Source organism: Symsagittifera roscoffensis, chromosome 3 (genome assembly GCF_963678635.1).
Source record: "Symsagittifera roscoffensis chromosome 3, txSymRosc1.1, whole genome shotgun sequence".
NCBI classification, from domain to species: Eukaryota; Metazoa; Xenacoelomorpha; order Acoela; family Convolutidae; genus Symsagittifera; species Symsagittifera roscoffensis.
The window spans coordinates 9545962-9573667 of record NC_087064.1 but is presented as its reverse complement, the minus strand read 5'-3'; the positions used below and the strand labels follow the sequence as shown (position 1 = coordinate 9573667).

General features: G+C 33.9%; 1 protein-coding gene across 1 annotated transcript in view; it reads right to left on the bottom strand.

The window, feature by feature from the left end:
- Positions 1–3992: 3992 nt before the first annotated feature.
- Positions 3993–27706, bottom strand: part of LOC134842501 (carbonic anhydrase 7-like) — a 39581-nt gene continuing 15867 nt past the window's right edge. Inside the window, exons 5-7 of the mRNA XM_063858873.1 lie at positions 23270–23393; positions 19515–19693; positions 3993–4264 (exon numbers count right to left, since the gene is read on the bottom strand). Coding sequence (XP_063714943.1) covers positions 4130–4264; positions 19515–19693; positions 23270–23393 — 438 coding nt within the window. The 3' untranslated portion in view covers positions 3993–4129. The remainder of the gene's footprint in view (positions 4265–19514; positions 19694–23269; positions 23394–27706) is intronic.

The following is a 27706-nucleotide window of genomic DNA, read 5'->3' as shown; positions in this document are numbered from 1 at the left end:
CACTTTGTACTTAAGATAGCTAGTGGGGAATGATTTAGAAAATAACTTTTGTTCCAGAATTTTTCGATTCTTTTGCAATTTCATCAGCTTTTCTCAAATCAAAAGCTACTCCATGACGTCGTCTGCAGTCTGGGTGATTGCTCATACAAGACAGTCAGGGTGACCCCTGATACGAGCAGTAATTTCCTTTCGATTAAATAACTGGATGGTTGGAGTGTCTCAAATTGAGTAAGATTATTGAAAACACACATAACTAGGCCAAACTGTGTATTTTGTGAATTTTAAGCGGATTCCGCAACAAGGACGCGCTCTTTGTTCTTCTATTTTTGCCAGTTTTGTTTGATCGTTCCGACAAAATTTATACATGATAAAAGATTTGTCTCTGGATTCTAGAGACCTACACACACCAATATGTTCGCTTATCCAGTGCACAGTTGAGCCTCATAATGAAAATTTGGTTAATTTAGTCATTAGTGATAACGAAGATATGGATTCATATCAGTTTTTTACTAGTTCACTTTGTTTGGTACTGAAACACTTCTTTGATGAACCATTCATTTTTGTTCAGAATTTTCAAAAAAACGGAATCTTTTTGATCGGTTTGATTTTTTATTCAGTCAATTTTTGTCATTTTGCTAAGAGCGTAAAGCGAATGATTTATTCGTGGCGAATTATCCCGCAAAACAAAGTCGTTCCAGATTGAATTGATGCTAGCTAATCAGATCGGTCGTATTAATTTTGTGCGACTCAAAGTTTCCCACTGTGATATTGTCCAAAGTTTATTGGTTTTCAAATTGTTCTTTTCCCAAAAACTATTCGATTTGAATTAAGGAACAGTCGGAACAATCAGGGCTTTGCCCTGATATAGGAGCAGTCTGGTTTCTTTAAGACACATCTCGAATTTATTAATAACAGTTTTTACTTTCTGTTGCCTACAAAATTTTCAAATAAGTCAAAAAACACCCAAGATTTTCAATTTTTCAAGATTCGAATATTTAAGACTAGGTTGAAATGGTTGAAATAGGTTGAAATGATCATATTAAATAGGTTGAAATTATCATATTGTTCTAACAGAACAAGCAGATTGGCAGAACCAAGTTGTTTTCGTCAATTGGATCCTAAATTTACTCTGTACTTTATAACAAAACTACCTCGTTTACTTCTGTTAAATCATTCACTGCCTTTCATCATGCACTGCTTTTTCTGGCCAAAAGATGTAGATTAAAAACAAAACAGTACTTTTCCTTCGTTTTTTTGGCTTGCTACCAAAATTTATTCTAGTTTTTTCGCATACGAATAATTCGTTTATCAGAATTTGTTTTTATCAAACAGTGTAGTTCAAAAAAGTTCTTTTTTTAAAGAGAAATTCGGGGTCAGAAACTGTTTCTCGATTAAAAAATGTTTCAATTTTTGTCATTTGGAAAGACGTCTTATTAACTGTTTGGCATCTCATGTATTAGAGGGCCCAAAATCAAAATAGCAATCTTAATAAAATGGATTCATATTAGATGTTATTTAACAGACAATTGTCAGTATTACATAATTCTGATGATGTTAGGTAATCAAAAAAGCAGTTAGGCCTTGTCAAGAGAGGCCTCAATTAAACAGTGCAGCTACAAAATCTCTAGGTAGGAAGAATTTTCAGTTAAGTACGTTAAGTCATCACTAATTAAGTAGGTTTTGGAAAAAATGAAACATTTTTTCGGTTAAGTAGGTTTTGGAAAAAATGAAACATTTTTTCGTTACATAAATTTGTAAATCGCAAAAAAGGGCTGAAACGTTTGTACTTTGACTCTTTTTTAAATAGCTGACTGTATCAAATGCCTGGGATGACAAAATTGCTTATCATACAATTTTCTTATATGAAAAAAATGTTTATCATACTCTTTCATACAAATTCATAGAGCAAAAGTAAGTGTATGAAAATAAATTTCCATACTATGAACTTTTTTCCATAATATGAAATTTTATAAAAAGCATATTTTCCAAACAAAATTGAGCGTTTTCATCAGGTTTTTTATCCTCAAATTTATATGAAAACAGCGTGATGAAAGTTTTTCCATACTATATAATCATTTATTTCATAAAGGAAAATACAAAAAGTTTTTGTCTTGAAATTTTGTGTTTCATCCAAAACATTAAGCAAGGATTTTCTGTCATGAAAAATCCAGAGTGTAACTGGCAGTTACCACATAGATGAACAGCATTTGGTGAATTTAGCCATTTAATTTAGTTTGAACAATTTCACATAAAATTATATACCAAAAATGTAAATTTTGAATATGGCTAGATAATTTTTAGTTTGAAAAATTTGGTCGTTGAGAAAACTCATCCTGGACTACTTTAAGGATAAAAAAGTCAAGTTTTGCCTGCAACTTTTTTTTGCAACCAAAAAAAGGATTAAAAAAATTTCATCTCAAATTTGTGTTTTGCTTTTGAAAAAATCCATATCATACTATTTACTTGTATGAAGACTATATGATAAGCATTTTTTCTGACCGAAATTAAAATTATGTTTTTGATTGTCAAAATGCCCTCTATCTTAGATATAATTATTTAATTTTGTTTAAAGTTACCCTGACACGTTTTTTGGTGATTTCTGAAAATTTTGTTTTTCTAGGACAAAATGATAATCGTATAATTTTCATACATGAAAATTGTATGATAATCATTTTTTATCGAAAATTTTAAATTATTTTTTCAATGACCAGAAAGCTTCAGAAGAAGCAAATGGACAAAAAATGTTTTTAAAAAAATTTAAAAATACTTAAAATTTTGTATGAGTTTCGTATGATAACCATTCTTTCCATAGACTTCAGTTATGAATTTTTTATGATCAGCATTTTTCTTCTATAGACGTCTACCCGGGTGGATAATTTAGCCATCAAATTCCTTAATCTCACTGAATTTAAAAACCGTCGAACAGGAACAATAGAAGGCGGGGTTATAGCGGAACTTGAAAAGCTGGTGAAATGGTTCATAACAAACTCTTTTCTTATGTGATCCATGCATCCAAAAAACTGAGATTGTCAATCCAAAACATCCATCAACAACAAATTTTATCTATTCTGTTATGCGTTCATCACCCAAGTATGCAAGTTTACTAGAAAGTTTTGTTCATTAGTTTGATTGTGATGAAAATTCCGGTAAAAACTCTTTACTTCTGACCTGAAAAGCTTTATACCTTATCTAATTTTCTGATCAGAAGTTCTTTGTGGAATGCTTAAATAAAGCAGGGATTTTCCTAAATTTCTTTATTTCTCATCTTATTTTTGATCAGAAATTAAGCTAACTCTAAGCTACTTCTAGCTAGTAAAAAGTCTCCGGCTGGCGATCGAATTCCAGACCTGCCATTCCATGGTCGGCAGTGCTAACCGCTAGACCACGTGATTATATAATTTATTATAATTTACATTAGTTTTAGCGATCTAACTCAAAGCAACACTTGTTATAAAACGTATTGATTTGCATTGTATTGCTACGACTATTGTGTATACTCGAAGCATGTTTATCTCGTTGCGGTTGAGCAGTGAACTGATTTCTGTTTATTTATTCCAGAGTTTGTTTATTTCTAAACTAAGAAAAAAGTAGATATTTTCTGTACAGGAAAAAATTTGGCTAGGTAATTTATATACCATTTCTATCTAGAAAAGCAGCCTTCGCTGGGTACGGGTTGGCATTTGCCAACTAACTGCTCAAATCGGACCAAGTTAACATCCTCCCCTCCCCCCCCCCCCATTGCCTTTAGTTCTGACTTGGTTCTGAGCTCGATTTTTCAGCCAGGGGAGATGTTAACTTGATTCCTTAAATCCAAAGTAATTTGGTCTCCATACTCAACCTTGTAAAACCACTAGTCATATCCTAAAGTTGTTATCCAGGTTGTAGGGATCGAAGAATTTGACAAATGTCTACAGTAATTAAATGTCGGGTGTTTTGACAGTGATTGATTTTTTTTCGACAACTTTGAAAACAGCTTTTTTTAAATTTTTTAACCCCGCAAACTGATACCGTCACAAATAAAGATATACCCACACCAGATTTCTTGCCAATTATTGAACTTATTGAACCATCCTCAAATAACAATCTTAATTTTATTAGTAATTAAACATGGTGTCGCTTCTATCAATCTTTAGAGCCAGACTGGTATTCCATCTGAGTCAAGAGAGGTGAACACTTCCCGACCATTCAGAGGTTGTGTCGGTCTGAAGTTGTTCTGAGTCACTTCTCCGGTTGTATCCAGACAGCACTCAGATATTTTTTCGTACTAAAATTCATCCAACGCTCCAGTTTCTTTAGCATTCAAACCTATTCTGCAAGAAACATTCATAAATTACTTGTTTTTCTCTGACAATTTCAATCGTTTTCCGCTATTCATTTGTCGGAAAGAGCTTTTGTAATATAGACAAAGTACATGAATCATTTCAGACATTAGCGATGATAACACACTTTTGTGCAAACAGCATATATTAATTGACCACAGCTATTTTAAACTTAGAAAAGTCAGCAGAACAAACCTATCATGAAACAGTGTTGGTAAGTCTTGTAAAGAGCTAACAGAGCAAAGTAAAAAAAAATAGAACATTTCAAACGTTGCAACCCATTCATTCCTTGAACAAAACTTCAACATTCTTCAACTCTTTTTTTGAGGTGTTCCCTACAATGCATAAAAATTAGTCATGTTTTTATTCATGTTGAATTCTCCGACTATAAGATATGTTTGGAAGTAGTGCAATCAAAACGAAGTGATTCGATCAAAATCTGAGTCCTTAATTTTTGATTTCTATCGACCAATATAGTTTTGCGAGGTCCCAGTTTTTTCAATGTTCTAAATTGACAGAAGCTGTCATGTGTTGTAAAAATGACTTATTTTTCAAATCTGGTTGAAAATAATAAGTTTGGAGTTGAGTTTAATTTCATCAATTATCAATATTTTTTGAGAATTTATATGAGCAAGTTTTTGAATGACTGATGATGTATTTATTTTTTGAAGGGCAATGGTGTCATTTGTTATGAGCCTAGAATAGATGAAAAAATCTGTTAATGATGGAAAAACAACTCTGATTAATACAAAATAAAAACCGAAAGGTTGCATTTTGCGGTCTTTTTAGCATGAAAAGTGTCTTGGTTTTCACATTGAAGATTGCAGCTTCTGTTTTCACCTCTCTTCTGCAGTTTGTGGGTTACTTCGCAAATGTTTGTTTGAAGTCAAAGATCAGTAAAATTAAATCTTCGAACGAGGTGACACGACTAAGAGCAACACTACATTGACCATATTAGAGAGATTTTTTTTGAGGATCTAGTACGGGTGAGTAAATTGAAAACCATTAAATCAGATATGAGACTATGACAAAAATCAAAAGTGACAGCCCAAGGAAAATTATGAGGCAATTCATAACTGTTGTAAAATGCGTTTGGCGAAATTTTAGTAAGAGATTAAACATAATGTTGTTTTCAAAAACGAGTCGAGTTTTTTCGCTAAAACGCTTGCACCAAATGTTTTGTTGGCAAACTCGACAGAAACTTGTTCGATATTTGAATTATGACAGTGTTCAATCTCTTAACAGTTTCAAGATAACCATTTGCTAAAGCATATGACATCAGTTTTTCAATATTGCTTAACACAAATGTTTTCAATAATTTTCAAAAATTATACGATTCTTAAAAATATCAAAAACGGTTTCATTTGAGCAAATTACAAGTATAACGATATTTGATGCCTTCTTGCAAAATTGATGCGATGGGTGCTTTTTTTGCCGTAAGTTGATAGAGTTTGATTTTTGTCACACTTAACTGCGTAAAAAGGCCCAGAGAATAGTTGGAGGCATTTCTAAGTTGTCAAATGAAAATATATTCTGTGAAATTAGGCTATGCTTGTTTCATCTCAATTTTGCTGCTGCCAAGGAAAATTACTGAAAAGCCACGCCCCCCTACCAAAACGGTTTCAGTTGAGCAAATTAGAAACATAACGAATGTTGACGCCTTCTTTGCAAAATTGATGCGATGGGTGTTTTTTTTGCCGTAAGTTGATAGAGCTTGATTTTTTTTCATACTTAACTGTGTAAAGAGGCCAAAAGAAAAAACGAAGACATTTCTAAGTTGTCTTATGAAATTATATTCTGTGAAATTAGGTTGTGCTTGTTTCAAGTCAATTTTGACAATGCCACGGAAAAAATACAGAAAGCCACGCCCCCCCCCCCCCAAAAAAAGGTTTCATGTGAGCAAACTAAAAAGATAACGAATGTTGACGCCTTCTTGGCGAAATTGATGCGATGGGTGCTTTTTATGCGGTAGGTTGACAGAGCTTGATTTTTTTCATACTTAACCGCGTAAAGAGGCCCAGAGAAAAGACGACGGCTTTTCTAAGTTGTCTTATGAAAATATATTCTGTGAAATTAGGTTAGGCTTGTTTCAACTCAATTTTGACGATGCCACGGAAAAAATACAGAAAACCACGCCTCCCCCCCCCCCCCAAAACGGTTTCATTTTAGCAAATTAAAAAGATAACGAATATTGACGCCTTCTTTGCGAAATTGATGCGATGGGTGCTTTTTAAGCCGTAAACTGATAGAGCTTGATTTTTTCATACTTAACCGCGTAAAGAGGCCCAGAGAAAAGACGAAAGCTTTTCTAAGTTGTATTATGAAAATATATTCTGTGAATTTAGGTTAGGCTTGTTTCAACTCAATTTTGATGCTGCCACGGAAAAAATACAGAAAGCCATGCCTCCCCCCCCCCCCAAAAAAAACGGTTTCATTTTAGCAAATTAAAAAGATAACGAATATTGACGCCTTCTTCGCGAAATTGATGCGATGGGTGCTTTTTATGCCGTAAGTTGATAGAGCTTGATTTTTTTCATACTTAATTGCGTAAAGAGGCCCAGAGAAAAGACGAAGGCATTTCTAAGTTGACTTATGAAACTATATTCTGTGAAATTAGGTTATGCTTTTTCCATCTCAATTTTAATGCTGCCAAGGAAAATTACAGAAAATCTACGCCCAAAAAGACGGTTTCATTTGAGCTAATTATAAATATAACGAAATTTTACGCCTTCTTTGCAAAATTGATGCAATGGGTGCTTTTTATGCCGTAAATTGTTAGAGCTTGATTTTTTCATACTTAACCGAGTAAAGAGGCCCAGTGAAAAAACGAAGGCTTTTCTAGGTTGTCTTCTGAATTTATATTCTGTGAAATTAGGTTGTGCTTGTTTCAACTCAATTTTGACAATGCCACGGAAAAAATACAGAAAAGCCACGCCAAAAAAAGACGGTTCCATCTGAGCTAATTATAAATTTAACGAATTTAGACGCCTTCTTTGCAAAATTGATGCAATGGGTACTTTTTATGCCGTAAATTGATAGAGCTTGATTTTTTCATGCTTAATCGCAAAAAGAGGCCCAGAGAATAGACGAAGGCTTTTCTAAGTTGTCTCATGAAATTATATTCTGTGAGATTAGGTTGTGCTTGTTTCAACTCAATTTTGACGCTGCCATGGAAAAAATACAGAAAGCCACCCCCCCCCCCCAAATTAAAAAGATAACGAATATTGACGCCTTCTTCGCGAAATTGATGCGATGGGTGCTTTTTATTCCGTAAGTTGATAGAGCTTGATTTTTTTCATACTTAATTGCGTAAAGAGGCCCAGAGAAAAGACGAAGGCATTTCTAAGTTGACTTATGAAACTATATTCTGTGAAATTAGGTTATGCTTTTTCCATCTCAATTTTAATGCTGCCAAGGAAAATTACAGAAAATCTACGCCCAAAAAAGACGGTTTCATTTGAGCTAATTATAAATATAACGAAATTTTACGCCTTCTTTGCAAAATTGATGCAATGGGTGCTTTTTATGCCGTAAATTGTTAGAGCTTGATTTTTTCATACTTAACCGCGTAAAGAGGCCCAGAGAAAAGACGAAGGCTTTTCTAAGTTGTCTTCTGAAATTATATTCTGTGAAATTAGGTTGTGCTTGTTTCAACTCAATTTTGACAATGCCACGGAAAAAATACAGAAAAGCCACGCTAAAAAAAGACGGTTCCATCTGAGCTAATTATAAATATAACGAAATTTTACGCCTTCTTTGCAAAATTGATGCAATGGGTACTTTTTATGCCGTAAATTGATAGAGCTTGATTTTTTCATGCTTAATTGCAAAAAGAGGCCCAGAGAATAGACGAAGGCTTTTCTAAGTTGTCTCATGAAAATATATTCTGTGAGATTAGGTTGTGCTTGTTTCAACTCAATTTTGACGCTGCCATGGAAAAAATACAGAAAGCCACGCCCCCCCCCCCCAAAAAAAAACAGTTTCATTTGAGCAAATTAAAAAGATAACGATTGTTGACGCCTTCTTTGCGAAATTGATGCGATGGGTGCTTTTTATGCCGTAAATTGATAGAGCTTGATTTTTTTATACTTAACCGCAAAAAGAGGCCCAGAGAATAGACGAAGGAATTTCTAAGTTGTCTTATGAAATTCTATTCTGTGAAATTAGGTTATGCTTGTTTCATTTCATTTTTAATGCTGCCAAGGAAAGTTACAGAAAAGACACGCCCAAAACAGACGGTTTCCATTGAGCTAATTATTTTTATAATTAAATTTGACGCCTTCTTTTCAAAATTGATGCGATGGGTGCTTTTTATGCCGTAAGTTGATAGCGTTTGATTTTTGTCACACTTAACCGCGTAAAGAGGCCAAGAGAATAGACGAAGGCATTTCTAAGTGGTCTAATGAAATTAAATTCTGTGATATTAGGTTATGTTTCCTTCATCTTAACTTTAACGCCGCCAAGGAAAAAATACAGAACGCCACGCCCCCCCCCCCAATTGGTTTCATTTGAGCAAATTACAAATATAACGAATTTTGGCGCCTTCTTTGCAAAATTGATGCGATGGGTGCTTTTTATGCCGTAAGTTGATAGATCTTGATTTTTGTCATACTTAACTGCGTAAAGAGGCCCAGAGAATAGACGAAAGTATTTCTAAGTTTTCTCATGAAATTATATTTTGATAAATTAGGTTGTGCTTGTTTCATCTCAATTTTAACGCTGCCAAGGAAAAAAAACAAAAAAGCGACGCCCCCCTCTGCTCAACTTTTAACAGTTTCGGGAAAATTTTTTGCTAAAGCATATGACATCAATTTTTCAATATTGCTCAACATGAATATTTTCAGTAATTTTCAGAAATTATACGTTTCTTAACAATATCAAAAACGGTTTCAGTTGAGCAAATTACAAGTATAAGGAATTTTGATGCTTTTTTTTGCGAAATTGATGCGATAGGTGCTTTTTATGCCGTAAGTTGATAGAGTTTGATTTTTGTCACACTTAACTGCGTTCCATCTGACGCCTTTTGGGCGGTTCCATCTGAGCTAGTTATAAATTTAACGAATTTAGACGCCTTCTTTGCAAAATTGATGCAATGGGTACTTTTTATGCCGTAAATTGATAGAGCTTGATTTTTTCATGCTTAATCGCAAAAAGAGGCCCAGAGAATAGACGAAGGCTTTTCTAAGTTGTCTCATGAAATTATATTCTGTGAGATTAGGTTGTGCTTGTTTCAACTCAATTTTGACGCTGCCATGGAAAAAATACAGAAAGCCAGGCCCCCCCCCCCAAAAAAAAAACAGTTTCATTTGAGCAAATTAAAAAGATAACGATTGTTGACGCCTTCTTTGCGAAATTGATGCGATGGGTGCTTTTTATGCCGTAAATTGATAGAGCTTGATTTTTTTATACTTAACCGCAAAAAGAGGCCCAGAGAATAGACGAAGGAATTTCTAAGTTGTCTTATGAAATTCTATTCTGTGAAATTAGGTTATGCTTGTTTCATTTCATTTTTAATGCTGCCAAGGAAAGTTACAGAAAAGACACGCCCAAAACAGACGGTTTCCATTGAGCTAATTATTTTTATAATTAAATTTGACGCCTTCTTTTCAAAATTGATGCGATGGGTGCTTTTTATGCCGTAAGTTGATAGCGTTTGATTTTTGTCACACTTAACCGCGTAAAGAGGCCAAGAGAATAGACGAAGGCATTTTTAAGTGGTCTAATGAAATTAAATTCTGTGATATTAGGTTATGTTTCCTTCATCTTAACTTTAACGCCGCCAAGGAAAAAATACAGAACGCCACGCCCCCCCCCCCAATTGGTTTCATTTGAGCAAATTACAAATATAACGAATTTTGGCGCCTTCTTTGCAAAATTGATGCGATGGGTGCTTTTTATGCCGTAAGTTGATAGATCTTGATTTTTGTCATACTTAACTGCGTAAAGAGGCCCAGAGAATAGACGAAAGTATTTCTAAGTTTTCTCATGAAATTATCTTTTGTTAAATTAGGTTGTGCTTGTTTCATCTCAATTTTAACGCTGCCAAGGAAAAAAAACAAAAAAGCGACGCCCCCCTCTGCTCAACTTTTAACAGTTTCGGGAAAATTTTTTGCTAAAGCATATGACATCAATTTTTCAATATTGCTCAACATGAATATTTTCAGTAATTTTCAGAAATTATACGTTTCTTAACAATATCAAAAACGGTTTCAGTTGAGCAAATTACAAGTATAAGGAATTTTGATGCCTTTTTTTGCGAAATTGATGCGATAGGTGCTTTTTATGCCGTAAGTTGATAGAGTTTGATTTTTGTCACACTTAACTGCGTAAGAAGGTCCAGAGAATAGTTGGAGGCATTTTTAAGTTGTCATATGAAATTATATTCTGTGAAATTAGGTTATGCTTGTTTCATCTCACTTTTACTGCTGCCAAGGAAAGTTACAGAAAAGACACGCCCAAAACAGGCGGTTTCCATTGAGCTAATTATTTTTATAATTAAATTTGACGCCTTCTTTTCAAAATTGATGCGATGGGTGCTTTTTATGCCGTAAGTTGATAGCGTTTGATTTTTGTCACACTTAACCGCGTAAAGAGGCCAAGAGAATAGACGAAGGCATTTCTAAGTGGTCTAATGAAATTAAATTCTGTGATATTAGGTTATGTTTCCTTCATCTTAACTTTAACGCCGCCAAGGAAAAAATACAGAACGCCACGCCCCCCCCCCCCCAATTGGTTTCATTTGAGCAAATTACAAATATAACGAATTTTGGCGCCTTCTTTGCAAAATTGATGCGATGGGTGCTTTTTATGCCGTAAGTTGATAGATCTTGATTTTTGCCATACTTAACTGCGTAAAGAGGCCCAGAGAATAGACGAAAGTATTTCTAAGTTTTCTCATGAAATTATATTTTGTTAAATTAGGTTGTGCTTGTTTCATCTCAATTTTAACGCTGCCAAGGAAAAAAAAACAAAAAAGCGACGCCCCCCCTCTGCGCAACTTTTTAGCAGTTTCGAGAAAATTTTTTGCTAAAGCGTATGACATCAATTTTTCAATATTGCTCAACATGAATATTTTCAGTAATTTTCAGAAATTATACGTTTCTTAACAATATCAAAAATGGTTTCAGTTGAGCAAATTACAAGTATAAGGAATTTTGATGCCTTTTTTTTGCAAAATTGATGCGATAGGTGCTTTTTATGCCGTAAGTTGATAGAGTTTGATTTTTGTCACACTTAACTGCGTAAGAAGGTCCAGAGAATAGTTGGAGGCATTTCTAAGTTGTCATATGAAATTATATTCTGTGAAATTAGGTTATGCTTGTTTCATCTCACTTTTACTGCTGCCAAGGAAAATTACAGAAAAGCCACGCCCCCTACCAAAACGGTTTCAGATGAGCAAATTAGAAACATAACGAATTTTGACGCCTTCTTTGAAAAATTGATGCAATGGGTGCTTTTTAAGCCATAAGTTGATAGAGCTTGATTTTTGTCATACCTAACTGCGTAAAAAGGCTCAGACAAAAGACGAAGGCATTTCTAAGTTGTCTTAAGAAATTATTTTCTGTGAAATTAGGTTGTGCTTGTTTCAACTCAGTTTTGACGCTGCCACGGAAAAAATACAGAAAACCACGCCCCCCTAAAAAAAACGGTTTCATTTGAGCAAACTAAAAAGACAACGAATGTTGACGCCTTCTTTGCGAAATTGATGCGATGGGTGTTTTTTCTGCCGTAAGTTGATAGAGCTTGATTTTTTTCATACTTAACTGCGTAAAGAGGCCAAGAGAAAAAACGAAGGCATTTCTAAGTTGTCTTATGAAAAATATATTCTGTGAAATTAGGTTATGTCAACTTTAACGCCGCCAAGCAAAAAAACACAAAAAAGCGACGCCCCCCCCTTCTGCTCAAAGTTTTAACAGTTTCGAGAAAACCTTTTGCTAAAGCACATGACATCATTTTTTCAATGTTGCTTAACACAATCATTTTCAATAACTTTCAAAAGTTATACAGTTCTTAAAAATATTAAAAACGGTTTCATTTGAGCAAAATACAAGTATAACGAATTTTGATGCCTTCTTTGCAAAATTGATGCGATGGGTGCTTTTTATGACGTAAGTTGATAGAGTTTGGTTTTTGTCACACTTAACTGCGTAAAAAGGCCCAGAGAATAGACGAATGCATTTCTAAGTTGCCCTATGAAATTATATTCTGTGAAATTAGGTTTTGCTTGTTTCATCTCAATTTTAATGCTGCCAAGGAAAATTACAGAAAGCCACGCCCCCTCCAAAAAAAACGGTTTTATTTGAGCAAATTAAAAAGACAACGAATGTTGACGCCTTCTTTGCGAAATTGATGAGAAAACCTTTTGCTAAAGCACATGACATCATTTTTTCAATGTTGCCTAACACAATTATTTTCAAAAATTTTCAAAAATTATACAGTTCTTAAAAATATTAAAAACGGTTTCATTTGAGCAAAATACAAGTATAACGAATTTTGATGCCTTCTTTGCAAAATTGATGCGATGGGTGCTTTTTATGACGTAAGTTGATAGAGTTTGGTTTTTGTCACACTTAACTGCGTAAAAAGGCCCTGAGAATAGACGAAGGCATTTCTAAGTTGTCTTGTGTAATTTTATTCTGTGAAATTAGGTTGTGCTTGTTTCAACTCAACTTTGACGCTACCACGGAAAAAATACAGAAAACCACGCCCCCTCCAAAAAAACGGTTTTATTTGAGCAAATTAAAAAGACAACGAATGTTGACGCCTTCTTTGCGAAATTGATGAGAAAACCTTTTGCTAAAGCACATGACATCATTTTTTCAATGTTGCCTAACACAATTATTTTCAAAAATTTTCAAAAATTATACAGTTCTTAAAAATATTAAAAACGGTTTCATTTGAGCAAAATACAAGTATAACGAATTTTGATGTCTTCTTTGCAAAATTGATGCGATGGGTGCTTTTTATGCCGTAAGTTGATAGAGTTTGATTTTTGTCACACTTAACTGCGTAAAAAGGCCCAGAGAAAAGTTGGAGGCATTTCTAAGTTGTCATATGAAATTATATTCTGTGAAATCAGGTTTTGCTTGTTTCATCTCAATTTTGACACTGCCACGGAAAAAATACAGAAAGCCAGGCCCCCCTCCAAAAAAACGGTTTCATTTGAGCAAATTAAAAAGACAACAAATGTTGACGCCTTCTTTGCGAAATTGATGAGAAAAACTTTTGCTAAACCACATGACAGCTTTTTTTCAATGATGCTTAACACATTTTTTTTCAAAAATTTTCAAAAATTATATAGTTCTTAAAAATATTAAAAACGGTTTCATTTGAGCAAAATACAAGTATAACGAATTTTGATGCCTTCTTTGCAAAATTGATGCGATGGGTGCTTTTTATGCCGTAAGTTGATAGAGTTTGGTTTTTGTCACACTTAACTGCGTAAAAAGGCCCAGAGAATAGTTGGAGGCATTTCTAAGTTGTCTTATGTAATTATATTTTGTGAAATTAGGTTTTGCTTGTTTCATCTCAATTTTGACGCTGCCACAAAAAACAGACAGAAAGCCACGCCCCCCCCCCCAAAAGGGTTTCATTTGAGCAAAATAAAAAGATAACAAATGTTGACGCCTTCTTTGCGAATTTGATGCGATGGGTGAATTTTATGCCGTAAAATGATAGAGTTTGATTTTTTTCATACTTAACTGGGTAAAGAGGCCCAGAGAATTGACGAAGGCATTTCTAAGTTGTCTTTTGTAATTATATTCTGTGAAACTAGGTTGTGCTTGTTTCAACTCAATTTTGACGCTGCCACGGAAAAAATACAAAAGGCCACGACCCCCCCCCAAGAAAACGGTTTCATTTGAGCAAATTAAAAATATAACAAATGTTGACGCCTTCTTTGCAAAATTGATGCGATGGGTGCTTTTTGTGCTGTAAATTGATAGAGCTTGATTTTTTTCATAGTTAACTGGGTAAAGAGGCCCAGAGAATAGACGAAGGCATTTCTAAATTGTCTTTTGTATTTATATTCGGTGAAATCAGGTTTTGCTTGTTTCATCTCAATTTTGACACTGCCACAAAAAACACAGAGAGCCACCCCCCATGAAAACGGTTTCATTTGAGCAAAATAAAAATATAACAAATGTTGACGCCTTCTTTGCAAAATTGATGCGATGGGTGCTTTTTGTGCTGTAAATTGATAGAGCTTGATTTTTGTCACACTTAACTGCGTAAAAAGGCCCAGAGAATAGACGAAGGCATTTCTAAGTTGCCGTATGAATTTAAATTCTGTGAAATTAGGTTTTGCTTGTTTCATCTCAATTTTGACGATGCCACAAAAAAATACAGAAAGCCACGCCCCCCCCAAGAAAACGGTTTCATTTGAGCAAATTAAAAATATAACAAATGTTGACGCCTTCTTTGCAAAATTGATGCGATGGGTGCTTTTTGTGCTGTAAATTGATAGAGCTTGATTTTTTTCATAGTTAACTGGGTAAAGAGGCCCAGAGAATAGACGAAGGCATTTCTAAATTGTCTTTTGTATTTATATTCTGTGAAATAAGGTTTTGCTTGTTTCATCTCAATTTTGACACTGCCACAAAAAACACAGAAAGCCACCCCCCCAAGAAAACGGTTTCATTTGAGCAAAATAAAAATATAACAAATTTTGACGCCTTCTTTGCAAAATTGATGCGATGGGTGCTTTTTGTGCTGTAAATTGATAGAGCTTGATTTTTTTATACTTAACTGGGTAAAGAGGCCAAGCGAATAGACGAAGGCATTTCTAAGTTATCTTATGTAATTAGATTCTGTGAAATTAGGTTGTGCTTGTTTCAACTCAATTTTGACGCTCCCACGGAAAAAATACAGAAAGCCGCGCCCCCTCCAAAAAAACGGTTTCATTTGAGCAAATGAAAAAGACAACGAATGTTGACGCCTTCTTGGCGAAATTGATGAGAAAACCTTTTGCTAAAGCACATGACATCTTTTTTTCAATGTTGCTTAACACAATTTTTTTCAAAAATTTTCAAAATTTATACAGTTCTTAAAAATATTAAATCGGTTTCATTTGAGCAAAATACAAGTATAACGAATTTTGATGCCTTCTTTGCAAAATTGATGCGATGGGTGCTTTTTATGCCGTAAGTTGATAGAGCTTGGTTTTTGTCACACTTAACTGCGTAAAAAGGCCCAGAGAATAGACGAAGGCATTTCTAAGTTGCCGTATGAATTTAAATTCTGTGAAATTAGGTTTTGCTTGTTTCATCTCAATTTTGACGATGCCACAAAAAACACAGAAAGCCACCCCCCCCCCCCCAAGAAAACGGTTTCATTTGAGCAAAATAAAAATATAACAAATGTTGACGCCTTCTTTGCAAAATTGATGCGATGGGTGCTTTTTGTGCTGTAAATTGATAGAGCTTGATTTTTTTCATAGTTAACTGGGTAAAGAGGCCCAGAGAATAGACGAAGGCATTTCTAAATTGTCTTTTGTATTTATATTCTGTGAAATAAGGTTTTGCTTGTTTCATCTCAATTTTGACACTGCCACAAAAAACACAGAAAGCCACCCCCCCAAGAAAACGGTTTCATTTGAGCAAAATAAAAATAAAACAAATTTTGACGCCTTCTTTGCAAAATTGATGCGATGGGTGCTTTTTATGCGGTAAATTGATAGAGCTTGATTTTTTTCATACTTAACTGGGTAAAGAGGCCCAGAGAATTGACGAAGGCATTTCTAAGTTGTCTTTTGTAATTATATTCTGTGAAACTAGGTTGTGCTTGTTTCAACTCAATTTTGACGCTGCCACGGAAAAATACAAAAAGCCATATCCCCCCCTCCAAAAAAACGGTTTCATTTGAGGAAAGTAAAAAGACAACAAATGTTGATGCCTCCTTTGCGAAATTGATGCGATGGGTGAATTTTATGCCGTAAAATGATAGAGTTTGATTTTTATCCCACTTAACTGCGTAAAAAGGCCCAGAGAATAGACGAAGGCATTTCTAAGTTGCCGTATGAATTTAAATTCTGTGAAATTAGGTTTTGCTTGTTTCATCTCAATTTTGATGCTGCCACAAAAAATACAGAAAGCCCCGCCCTTCCCCCCAAGAAAACGGTTTCATTTGAGCAAATTAAAAATATAACGAATGTTGACGCCTTCTTTGCAAAATTGATGCGATGGGTGCTTTTTGTGCTGTAAATTGATAGAGCTTGATTTTTTTCATAGTTAACTGGGTAAAGAGGCCCAGAGAATAGACGAAGGCATTTCTAAATTGTCTTTTGTATTTATATTCTGTGAAATCAGGTTTTGCTTGTTTCATCTCAATTTTGACACTGCCACAAAAAACACAGAAAGCCACCCCCCCCCCCAAGAAAACGGTTTCATTTGAGCAAAATAAAAATATAACAAATGTTGACGCCTTCTTTGCAAAATTGATGCGATGGGTGCTTTTTGTGCTGTAAATTGATAGAGCTTGATTTTTTTCATAGTTAACTGGGTAAAGAGGCCCAGAGAATAGACGAATGCATTTCTAAATTGTCTTTTGTATTTATATTCTGTGAAATCAGGTTTTGCTTGTTTCATCTCAATTTTGACACTGCCACAAAAAACACAGAGAGCCACCCCCCCATGAAAACGGTTTCATTTGAGCAAAATAAAAATATAACAAATGTTGACGCCTTCTTTGCAAAATTGATGCGATGGGTGCTTTTTATGCGGTAAATTGATAGAGCTTGATTTTCTTCATACTTAACTGGGTAAAGAGGCCCAGAGAATTGACGAAGGCATTTCTAAGTTGTCTTTTGTAATTATATTCTGTGAAACTAGGTTGTGCTTGTTTCAACTCAATTTTGACGCTGCCACGGAAAAAATACAAAAAGCCATATCCCCCCCTCCAAAAAAAACGGTTTCATTTGAGGAAAGTAAAAAGACAACAAATGTTGATGCCTCCTTTGCGAAATTGATGCGATGGGTGAATTTTATGCCGTAAAATGATAGAGTTTGATTTTTATCCCACTTAACTGCGTAAAAAGGCCCAGAGTATAGACGAAGGCATTTCTAAGTTGCCGTATGAATTTAAATTCTGTGAAATTAGGTTTTGCTTGTTTCATCTCAATTTTGATACTGCCACAAAAAATACAGAAAGCCCCGCCCTTCCCCCCAAGAAAACGGTTTCATTTGAGCAAATTAAAAATATAACGAATGTTGACGCCTTCTTTGCAAAATTGATGCGATGGGTGCTTTTTATGCGGTAAATTGATAGAGCTTGATTTTTTTCATACTTAACTGGGTAAAGAGGCCCAGAGAATTGACGAAGGCATTTCTAAGTTGTCTTTTGTAATTATATTCTGTGAAACTAGGTTGTGCTTGTTTCAACTCAATTTTGACGCTGCCACGGAAAAAATACAAAAAGCCATATCCCCCCCTCCAAAAAAACGGTTTCATTTGAGGAAAGTAAAAAGACAACAAATGTTGATGCCTCCTTTGCGAAATTGATGCGATGGATGTTTTTTATGCCGTAAGTTGATAGAGCTTGATTGTTTTCATACTTAACTGCTTAAAGAGGCCAAGAGAATAGACGAAGGCATTTCTAAGTTGTCTTATGAAATTATTTTCTGTGTACTAGGTTATGTTTTTTTCATCTTAACTTTAACGCCGCCAAGGAAAAAATACAGAAAGCCACGCAAATTACAAAATAACGAAGTTTGATGCCTTCTTTGCAAAATTGATGCGATGGTTGCTTTTAAAGCCGTAAGTTGATAGATCTTGATTTTTTGTCATACTTAACTGCGTAAAGAGGCCAAGAGAAAAAACGAAGGAATTTCTAAGTTGTCTTATGAAAAATATATTCTGTGAAATTAGGTTATGTCAACTTGTCAACTTTAACGCCGCCAAGCAAAAAAGCACAAAAAAGCGACGCTTACCCCCTCTGCTCAAAATTTTAACAATTTAGAGAAAAAATTTTGCTAAAGCACATGACATCAATTTTTCAATATTGCTTAACACAAATATTTTCAATAATTTTCAAAAATTATACAGTTCTTAAAAATATTAAAAACGGTTTCATTTGAGCAAAATACAAGTAAAACGAATTTTGATGCCTTCTTTGCAAATTTGATGCGATGGGTGCTTTTTATGCCGTAAATTGATAGAGTAAATTTTCAATAAATTATGCCGTAAATTTTCAATAATTTTCAAAAATTATACATTTCTTAAAAATATTAAAAACGGTTTCATTTGAGAAGTTACAAGTATAACGAATGTTGACGCCTTCTTTGCAAAATTGATGCGATGGGTGTTTTGTATGCCGTAAATTGATAGAGCTTGATTTTTCCATACTTAACTGCGTAAAGAGGCCCAGAGAATAGACGAAGGCATTTCTAAGTTGTCTTATGTAATTATATTCTTTGAAATTAGGTTGTGCTTGCTTCAACTCAGTTTTGACGCTGCCACGGAAAAATACAGAAAGCCACGCCTCCCCCCCCCAAAAAAAAACGGTTTCATTTGAGCAATTACAAGTATAACGAATGTTGACGGCTTCTTTGCAAAATTGATGCGATGGGTGTTTTTTATGCCGTAAGTTGATAGAGCTTGATTTTTTGATACTTAACTGCGTAAAGAGGCCCAGAGAATAGACGAAGGCATTTCTAAGTTGTCTTATGAAATTATATTCTTTGAAATTAGGTTGTGCTTGTTTCATCTCATTTTTAACGCTGCCAATGAAAAAATACAGAAAAGCCACGCCCCCCCCCCCTGTCCCCCCTATGCTTAATCTTTTAACAGTTTTGAGATAACCATTTGCTAAAGTAAATTATATCATTTTTTCATACTTGCTTAACACAAATATTTTCAATAGATTTCAAATATTATACGATACTTAAATCTATCAAAAACGGTTTCATGTGAGCAATTACAAGTATAACGAATGTTGACGCCTTCTTTGCAAAATTGATGCGATGGGTGCTTTTTATGCCGTAAATTGATAGAGCTTGATTTTTTTCTACTTAACTGCGTAAAGAGGCCCAGAGAATAGACGAAAGTATTTCTAAGTTTTCTCATGAAATTATATTCTGTGAAATTAGGTTGTTCTTGTTTCATCTCAATTTTAACGCTGCCAAGGAAAAAATAAAGAAAAGCCACGCCCCCCTCTACTCCCCCCACACACACACCCTATTTCTTTGATATCAATTAGTACCTGTTTCAAAGAGATGAAGATGGGTTTGTGGAAGACAGTCCACTCCACTATCTCGTTACAGGGGGGAGTGGTGAGGGATCCGGAGTACCTGTAGAACCCATCCAACTCTCCCCCATTCCGTCCAATGGGAATCAAGTCACTCATTTTAAGATGATTGGAGATGTCAACGCTGCTGTCGACTGCAACAGATATTTCAATAAACATATCGAAGACTTTTTCGGTTTTTGTAGTTTTTAATTCGTTTTTAGCTCAGTTTGTAACTCAACTCGACTAAATTAGCGACTGGATAATTTCACTTCAGATCGAGCTAGCCCGAGTTGATCGAAACATACTACTCACACAATTTTTATACAATTTCATAAGTACAGAAAATAGCATGAAAGATCTATAATTCTATGATTATTACTTTTGTATCAATAAAAAGTGAATGACTAGCGTTTTTCAGTAAAGTAAAAGTGAATTTTTACTAGATTTAAAACTAACCGCCTTGAATATATGTTTTTTGTTCTTCCGATGATGAAAATATGAAAGTTCTAATTTTTGCTGAAACTTTCAATGAGGCTTCTTTTTGTATTTTAAAAATTTGAAATGATTTTTTTCTACCCTATAAAATAGGCATCGCAGAAAAAAAGTTTTTTTTTCATCGTTTTAGAAAAATTGAAAGGGAAGTTTCAGAGTGACTTTCAAAAAATGCTTGTCATACCATTTCCATAAATGATTACTTTCATTTTCTGACTGCACGACTACAATCCTAAGTATTAAATAATTTCAAATTTGAAATTCGATTAAACCAATAATAATTTTCAAAACAGTAAAAAATTTGCATGATTAGATTTTTCTTAAGACGCAGTAAAAAAATTGTATGATTTGCGTTTTCGTGAAGATTAAACCGGGTGGGCAGTTTTTTGATCCGACAGCTGACAAAGTAGGAAAAAAACAGCTACGCAATTTTCTCAATTAATTTTCTCATACACATTTTTCAGCCTGATTTTGGTTTCTAAAAACAACGCTTCGTGGAACTTTTTGCAGCATGAACTTAAATTGGTCTGAGTGAATGAGAATAAGTTATCGATACACAAGAGAACAAGATTGGAAGCCAAACTTTTTTCATTTCTGAAATTATTAATTAAGCTAGCAATGCCTAATATGAAGTTCGTTTTAATCGACACCCGGGTTGACTTCACTAAAACAAAAATGCTTTTGATACAAGTCCATACAAAAAAATGCTTACCACACAATTCTATGCCTGGTTTTTGTGAAAAAATGCTTATCACACGATTCCCGTATATAAAACTTGTATAACACGCATTTTTTCCACTCATTTAAAAAAAATCCTTTTAAAAGGTTACTAGGCAAGACCGAATGAGCTTACTTTGGATTTCCATTGAAAAATAAACATATTGGTTATCAAAAGTGTGTTTTTTCAGGAAAAAATGCTAATCATATGAATTCTATTTATGAAAACTGCATGATATGCTTTTTTTACGTAAAAAAAACTCCAAAATTAAAAAAAAAAGGATTTAACTATTGTTAGTGGAATGCAATAACAAATCCTAATTTTTTTGCTCAACCGAAACCTTGGATGTAACATTTAGTTTTTGAAATAAACGAAGTTTTTTTGATAAATCAGCATATAACCCATGAAATAGTGTACCTCTGTTTGTTTTAACTTTTTTTAAAATTTGAGATTGGAAAACTGTTTGTGCTGTTAGTATTTGAGATCAAACAACCTTCATTCTCTCGGTATATGAGATCGAAAATTTTTAAAAATCTTCTAGTATTTGAAATCGGAAAGGTGTTCATTCTACCAGTTTTTGAGATCGGAGAGGTGTTCGTTTTTGCAGTTTTTAAGATTTAGCTGGTAAGTTCAAATTATTGGCAGTAAATGAGATTGAGCTGTCGGACACTGATTTTGAGGACCCACAACAATGTTTAAATCAAAAAAGTTATTTCAAGACTTAACTTTCTATGCTTTTGGAAATCGCAAACACATTTTTGTAGGTTTTTGCAACGTGGTCTATGATTTGTGTGTTTGTTTAAGAAATTTGAGTTCTTTTTTGCTTGTTTCTGCTTTAGAAAGAAACTAAGATTTTGTAAATAGTTTTTCGATACGTTTTTGCAACACAGATCGGAAAGATTTCTGAGCGAGATTTTTCTGTGTTGCTTCGCCATACTTAAAATATTCTTATTTTTGACAAGAAAAACCTACGATTATCAGAATACATTTTAGATTCAGAAAAGCTTTTATTAATGTTAGGTACTTTTCGGCAAATAATTAAGCAAAAAGTTCATAAAAAATTGCATTAATTGATTTTTTCTTTATTGTTTTAGATCATTTTTTCATGCCTTGTCAAGTACAAATCGACAAATTTTTGGTCTATTAGAAAAAAAAAATTTGTGCAACCTATGTGATTTGAATTACTCCCTCTCTGTTAAATAAAATATTGAGTTACCACTTTTCGTTCGATCCCAATTTATTTTAAACATTGGTTTATCAAAAAAATCAAACTTTCTCAAACAGGTCAGTGTATTTGGTCAGAACAGGGTCGTTGTAGTGACTTGTGTGAGCTCGGAAAATTAATTTGGCCGACTTAAAAAAAGGAAAGGAATGGTTGAAAAAGTTTTAGATTCGCCCCCTGGTTCGATGTCAAAGTGAGCATTTTTAGATTGTTTGAACTCCTTTGACCGAAAATGATATTGTCAGCAATTTGATTTTAACTCTGTAAAAAAACTTTTTCAATATTCTGACTATCCTGTTTCAATGGTTTTGTCATTGGGAATCATTGGGGCACTTTATCGACTTGCAAAACCTCAACTAGCTTAAAGTTAAATCGGCCAGCATATAAATCGAAACGTAATTAGTGCTCAGTTTCAGCCATTACATGTCTAGTTCTTTACCTTCTACAGTAAATTACAGTGAACTGCTCTTGCACAAAAGAGTTCTCTTGAATAGAAGAAAAAAAATTGTTCTCACAACGTGAAAGTTATCAGCAGAAAACTGGGTTTCTCGGTGTGACAGTTCATTTTTTAGTCTCTAGTGCTTTTCATGCTTAAAAATGCATTAAAAACTCAGTTGTTGATTTTAATTGCAGATTTATATTTTAAAAAATGATATCTCGGTTCGAGGTTTCCGCAGTATGTTTTGACCGAATTGATCGAGGCGAACGTCATAGCTTGCCGAAAAACATCCATGCAGCGCAGCGCCTATAGTTGAAGTGATAGTCGAAACATAAAGGTTCAAATTAGTCGAAACCAACTTTACTCAAAGTCGCATCATAATTGCTTAAAGTTTGTGGAATTTTTTTTGTTATTTTTGTTCAAATACTTCAACCAAAGTTCATTTGCTCGATAGAAAACTTCTGCAGAGAGAAAATGCAGATGGGAAAAAGTGAGTTTAATGAAAATTGGTAATCCGATTGAAAAAAGTCGGTTCGCTACGACGCATTACCTTTTCGGCGACTGCTGTGTTGTTTTCTTTCCGATTAAACTTTGCTGCAAAACGCAAAAATTATAAATTATTAGCGTTTCCCTGGTTAAATGGAGTGGTTATCCAAATCATAAATGGGTTGTCGAACTTGGTCGAAACATGGGTTTCTGGTTGCGCTGGGCGATACATAGGCGATTCGATCGCGCTGGTCGGAACATAAAGTCAAAACTTTGACCCGGGATCTGCTTGCACAAGTCTTCAGTCGAAATATTATCCAAAATTTTTCATTACTATTGACATCATTGGTCGAAACATGAATCGCAATTACCTGCTTCGTTTCCATCATCGTGATTGCCATCCTCGCTTCCAGAAGAAGAATCCTTATCGAATTTTGTTTGTGCCAGCAAATCTATCAGGTTGCCCAAACCTCCCTTGGCAGCAATGTCGCTCAACTAGAAAGGAACATTACTCCATTAATCTACTCATTTGTATTTTCGAAAAAAAAGAATGTGGGGGCAGGGGCTGATTTTCAAAAAAACTTCGAAAATTTTGTCTCCTTTTCCGATTTTCCCAAAGCACTCAAACGACCCTGTTTTGGCCAAATTTTGTGCGCCGCAAGCAAAATTTTGAGAAAAAAAGACCAAAAAATACTTTTTAGGCATTTTTTGGAAAATGTTGACCAAAAAATCGCGTTTTTTCGGCGCGCGCTCCCCATCAAAATTAGTATATACTGGCACCAGAGGCGCCTTTGAAAATTTTTTTGGCTCCGTCACCAAAAATGGATACCTCAAAATAGTACAAAGGGGGACCCTTGGGACCCTTTGGATCGGCAAAGGTCTTATGCCGGGCAAGTAAATTTATGCATTTAAACTCAGAGTTCTGGTATATTCAATGTACAGTAGAAACAAATTTTGTCAAAAGTTAAATGCGAGCTGATACAACACGACATAGAGACAGATGCAAGGTTGATATATTTTTTGTAGTATTCACCGTTGTGAGAAAAAGTTCCCAAATTTTAATGACTACAAAAATATAGGAAGAAGCATCACAGCAGTATAAGGGATATTGAATAAAGCAAAAATATATTGCTCATTTGAACAGATTCCTGGAAATGAATAAGATAGTGGGCAGATAAAAGTTGAAATGGTTGCTTCTCAATACTTTTTAACAGACACCAAGATGAGAACTAGACGGCACAAACTGTCTAAATTTCAAATTTTTTAATCAAGTTGTTAACACATTTCATGAAATTTGGAAAAAAGGAGCGTGTAGTATAACTCAATATTGTCTCGGGGTTAGTTTTACAAAGATTTATAGAAACAATTTTTAATTGTAGGCAGAAAGAACGAAAATTAAACTAAGGTGAAGATGTAGTTAAATTTTTTTACCATGTTCAAAGAAATGATGTTATGATTAATAATAACTAATACTTATGATACAGCAAGGTTGTTAATCATACCAGTTTTCAAGTTTTTTGCCTACAAAACATGTGAAATCTACCGATACAGTAGCCTGGATTGAAAAACGAAAATCAAATTCTGTGTCGGTTTCATGCAAATTGATACAGAGATACTTTTTGATTATTGATTTTGTGGATCTCGTTACTCAAATTAGGTTAATGATTTTGTGAGATTGCGATTGCTGTCTGAAACATTAACAACAAAATGCAAAAGTTTTTTTAATACATCATAAAACGCTGAAAACAGTCTTCATTACAGTTTCCGTACACTTAAGAAACAACTCAATTGCAAAAAAAACAAAAGGGTGATAATAAAAGGATGAATAGAAAAAATTAAGAAAAAATTGATGAGATGACTCAGTTTTTCAGGGCTCAAAAAAAGTTTCTTAACATAAAAAAATCTAGAGAGCTAAACTAAAACACTACCAGTGTTCGGATTCATTACTAATTGCTGTGAATGAAACCTGATGAAGCACCAGCACAATCCGTATTTAATCAACAACAAAACATTTACCGTGTGTCATAAGAAAAGCCAATGAAATTGTTTTTTACAAGTCCTGTCGCGTATTATAAAAAAAATTTTGAGAAAAGAGGCAACGCTAAACATTGTTCTCAAAATCCCAAAAGCCAGTGAGATTAAAAATTATTTACCATACGAATTGTTTGCCACACCAGCTCGATCAAAAACACAACCGCAGTCATTTGATGACTTGTACGGCAATTAGAAGAACAGCAATCCTCTTCTTAGACTACTTGACAATTGTTAGAAGCTTTTAAAAACTAGATTACTTGTTGATATTGTATGGTGGCGTCCCTCATGCTTGAGGGACCGAATGCTTGAAATTAATTTTAGCTTACTTTCAGCCAATCAGAATTGAATATTCAAAATCTCAAAGTAAATCGCAAAAATCTCAATGTAAGAAAATAAATCAAGGCCATTAGTGTTAATATTGACCTATTAGATAATAAGCAAATGAGTTTTTAATACGAAAAAAATTCTTATGATTTTGAACTCAATAATGTTGATGGTTACCAAAAAAGTAATGCGGTTGTAACCTGCAATTTGTATATTTTTGATTATTTTCCACTGATTTAATACATTTTCTGTTAATGTTGACTTCGATTTTAGCCAATAGAAACGCTTAACGATTTTGATTGGTTGAAGTTTTTTCAAGCGTTCTGTCCCTCAAGCATGAGAACCTTCCCCATGGTCGGTTAATGTAACCAATGTAATTTAGTTTTCGAAGAATGAGTTGGTATTTCAGCTGCTGTTTTGTCGAGAAAATCAATTGTTTTTTTCACTGATAAGCGTAGGAACATTAAACAACATGAACACAAATAATCTAAGGCAGGTATAGGATAACCGAAACAAAATGTGAGAGTAGAATATCAGTTCAAAACCGCTAACGACGTACAAAATGACTCATGAACCAATTGTTTTATCATGAAAACACTTTTTCTTATAATATCTGAAGCATAATATCATAATTAAAGAAATTGACGTTTTTGCGCGTTCTCGAGTAACTAAAAACCGATTCTCTGCTATTATATCAATTGTTTTCCAAATAATCATTTGATGCTAATTTTGTAAACTAAATGTCTAAAAGGCTCAGAAATTCAAACAAGACTGCTCGTATCAGGGCAAAACCCTGAATGTTTCGACGGCCTTTTAAGGTTTATGGAACAGTATTAACATTTAAAAAATTAAATGTAATAAAATAAAATGAAGTTTTTTTTTCCAAAATTTGATTTTTTTTTGAAATCATCACCACAAATAAAGAACAAAAGAATAGATTTCGATCCTATTAACAAATCAATCTATTCAAACACGACCGCTCAATCTTCTTTTATAAATTTTTTGCATTCAATTTTTAATAACAGCTCTATAATTGTATATACATAAATAAATACAAGACTGCTCATATCAGGGCGATGCCCTGAATGTTCCGACTGCCTTTTAAGGTTTACGGAGCAGTAATCATAAAAAAAATTAAAATTTATTAAATTTAATGAAAATTTTTATTTTGAAATTTGAGATTTTTGAGAATCTCACGCCACACGCCACATAAAAAAGAAAAGGATAGATTTTGCTCCTTGTAACAAATCAACTATGGCATATCAGCTTCTTTCAACCAATTTGGAACGATTTCTAAAACGGGTTATATCTCCACTTACGTTTAATAGCATGAAATATATCGCGGGTTAATTGTCACAAATTGGCCAAAATGGCAATCTTTAAACCCCCATAACTTTACAAAAAATGATTACAGGTAAAAATAACTTTTCAAATTTAAGCTCAAAACAACAACACCTTTTAAATGATATTTAAAAAAATTCGCCAAAAATCGCTACTCAAAAAGTCGAAACTTGTCTGAAAAAAAATCCGCTTGAGCACAAATATTCCGTTACTTTCATATCGGAAGTCGGAACAATAAGCTAGAACTGGCAGCATATTTTTCGTATTTGGCTATGGCAGATGATTTTTAATTAATTGTGTTAGCGCAAGTGGGGACGCTGAATGGGTTAAAAAGCGAACCAATGACTGTACAAAATTGTTTCAGAGCAGAAAGAAAGCCATTTCAATTTCAAAAAAAATTGCGTGCTGGTACGCTAGTAAAAACCAATCCAATCATTCAAGTTAGAAGCCAAAAGTTCATGAAATCTGTTTGAAATATATATACCCAGGTTGACGTCTATACAAGAAAATATTTTTCAATTATTCTCAAATATGGAGCCTTTATTGAAACTATTTGTTCGAAAATTATTTTAAATTGATTTAAGACTGGCTTACAATTTAGGGGCAGTTTTGGTTACCTGAGATCATTTTTGGCATCAAAAGCAGTTTGAACAAGAAAAAATTCAACATACATTTTCATAAATGAATATTTATATCCCTTATTTGATGGCAAACTCCTTTACGCGCTCAAATGAACGATTTAAGAAAATAAATGACCGCAAAAAACGTTTTTTAAAAGTTTTTTTTTCAAATGCTATGGTAAAACCAAATTTGTGAAAAAACAGGCCTCTTTTCTCAACACCAAAGTTCAAAAATAAAATTTTTCTAAGCCATATACCAAAAATTAAGTCTGAGTAAAAATGTTGACTTTAGATTACATAGCTAATATCACCAGATGCAGTTTATCTGCGTGAAAACTGCCAATTAACTCTGGATTTTCTTATGATAGAAACTTTTGAATTTTGTGTTATTGAACTTAACGAAATTTCGAAACAGTTGTTTGAATTTACCTTTCTGGAAAGAATGCCGATCATTCAGTTTCATAGAATTTGAAAGAAGTGCTTATCATA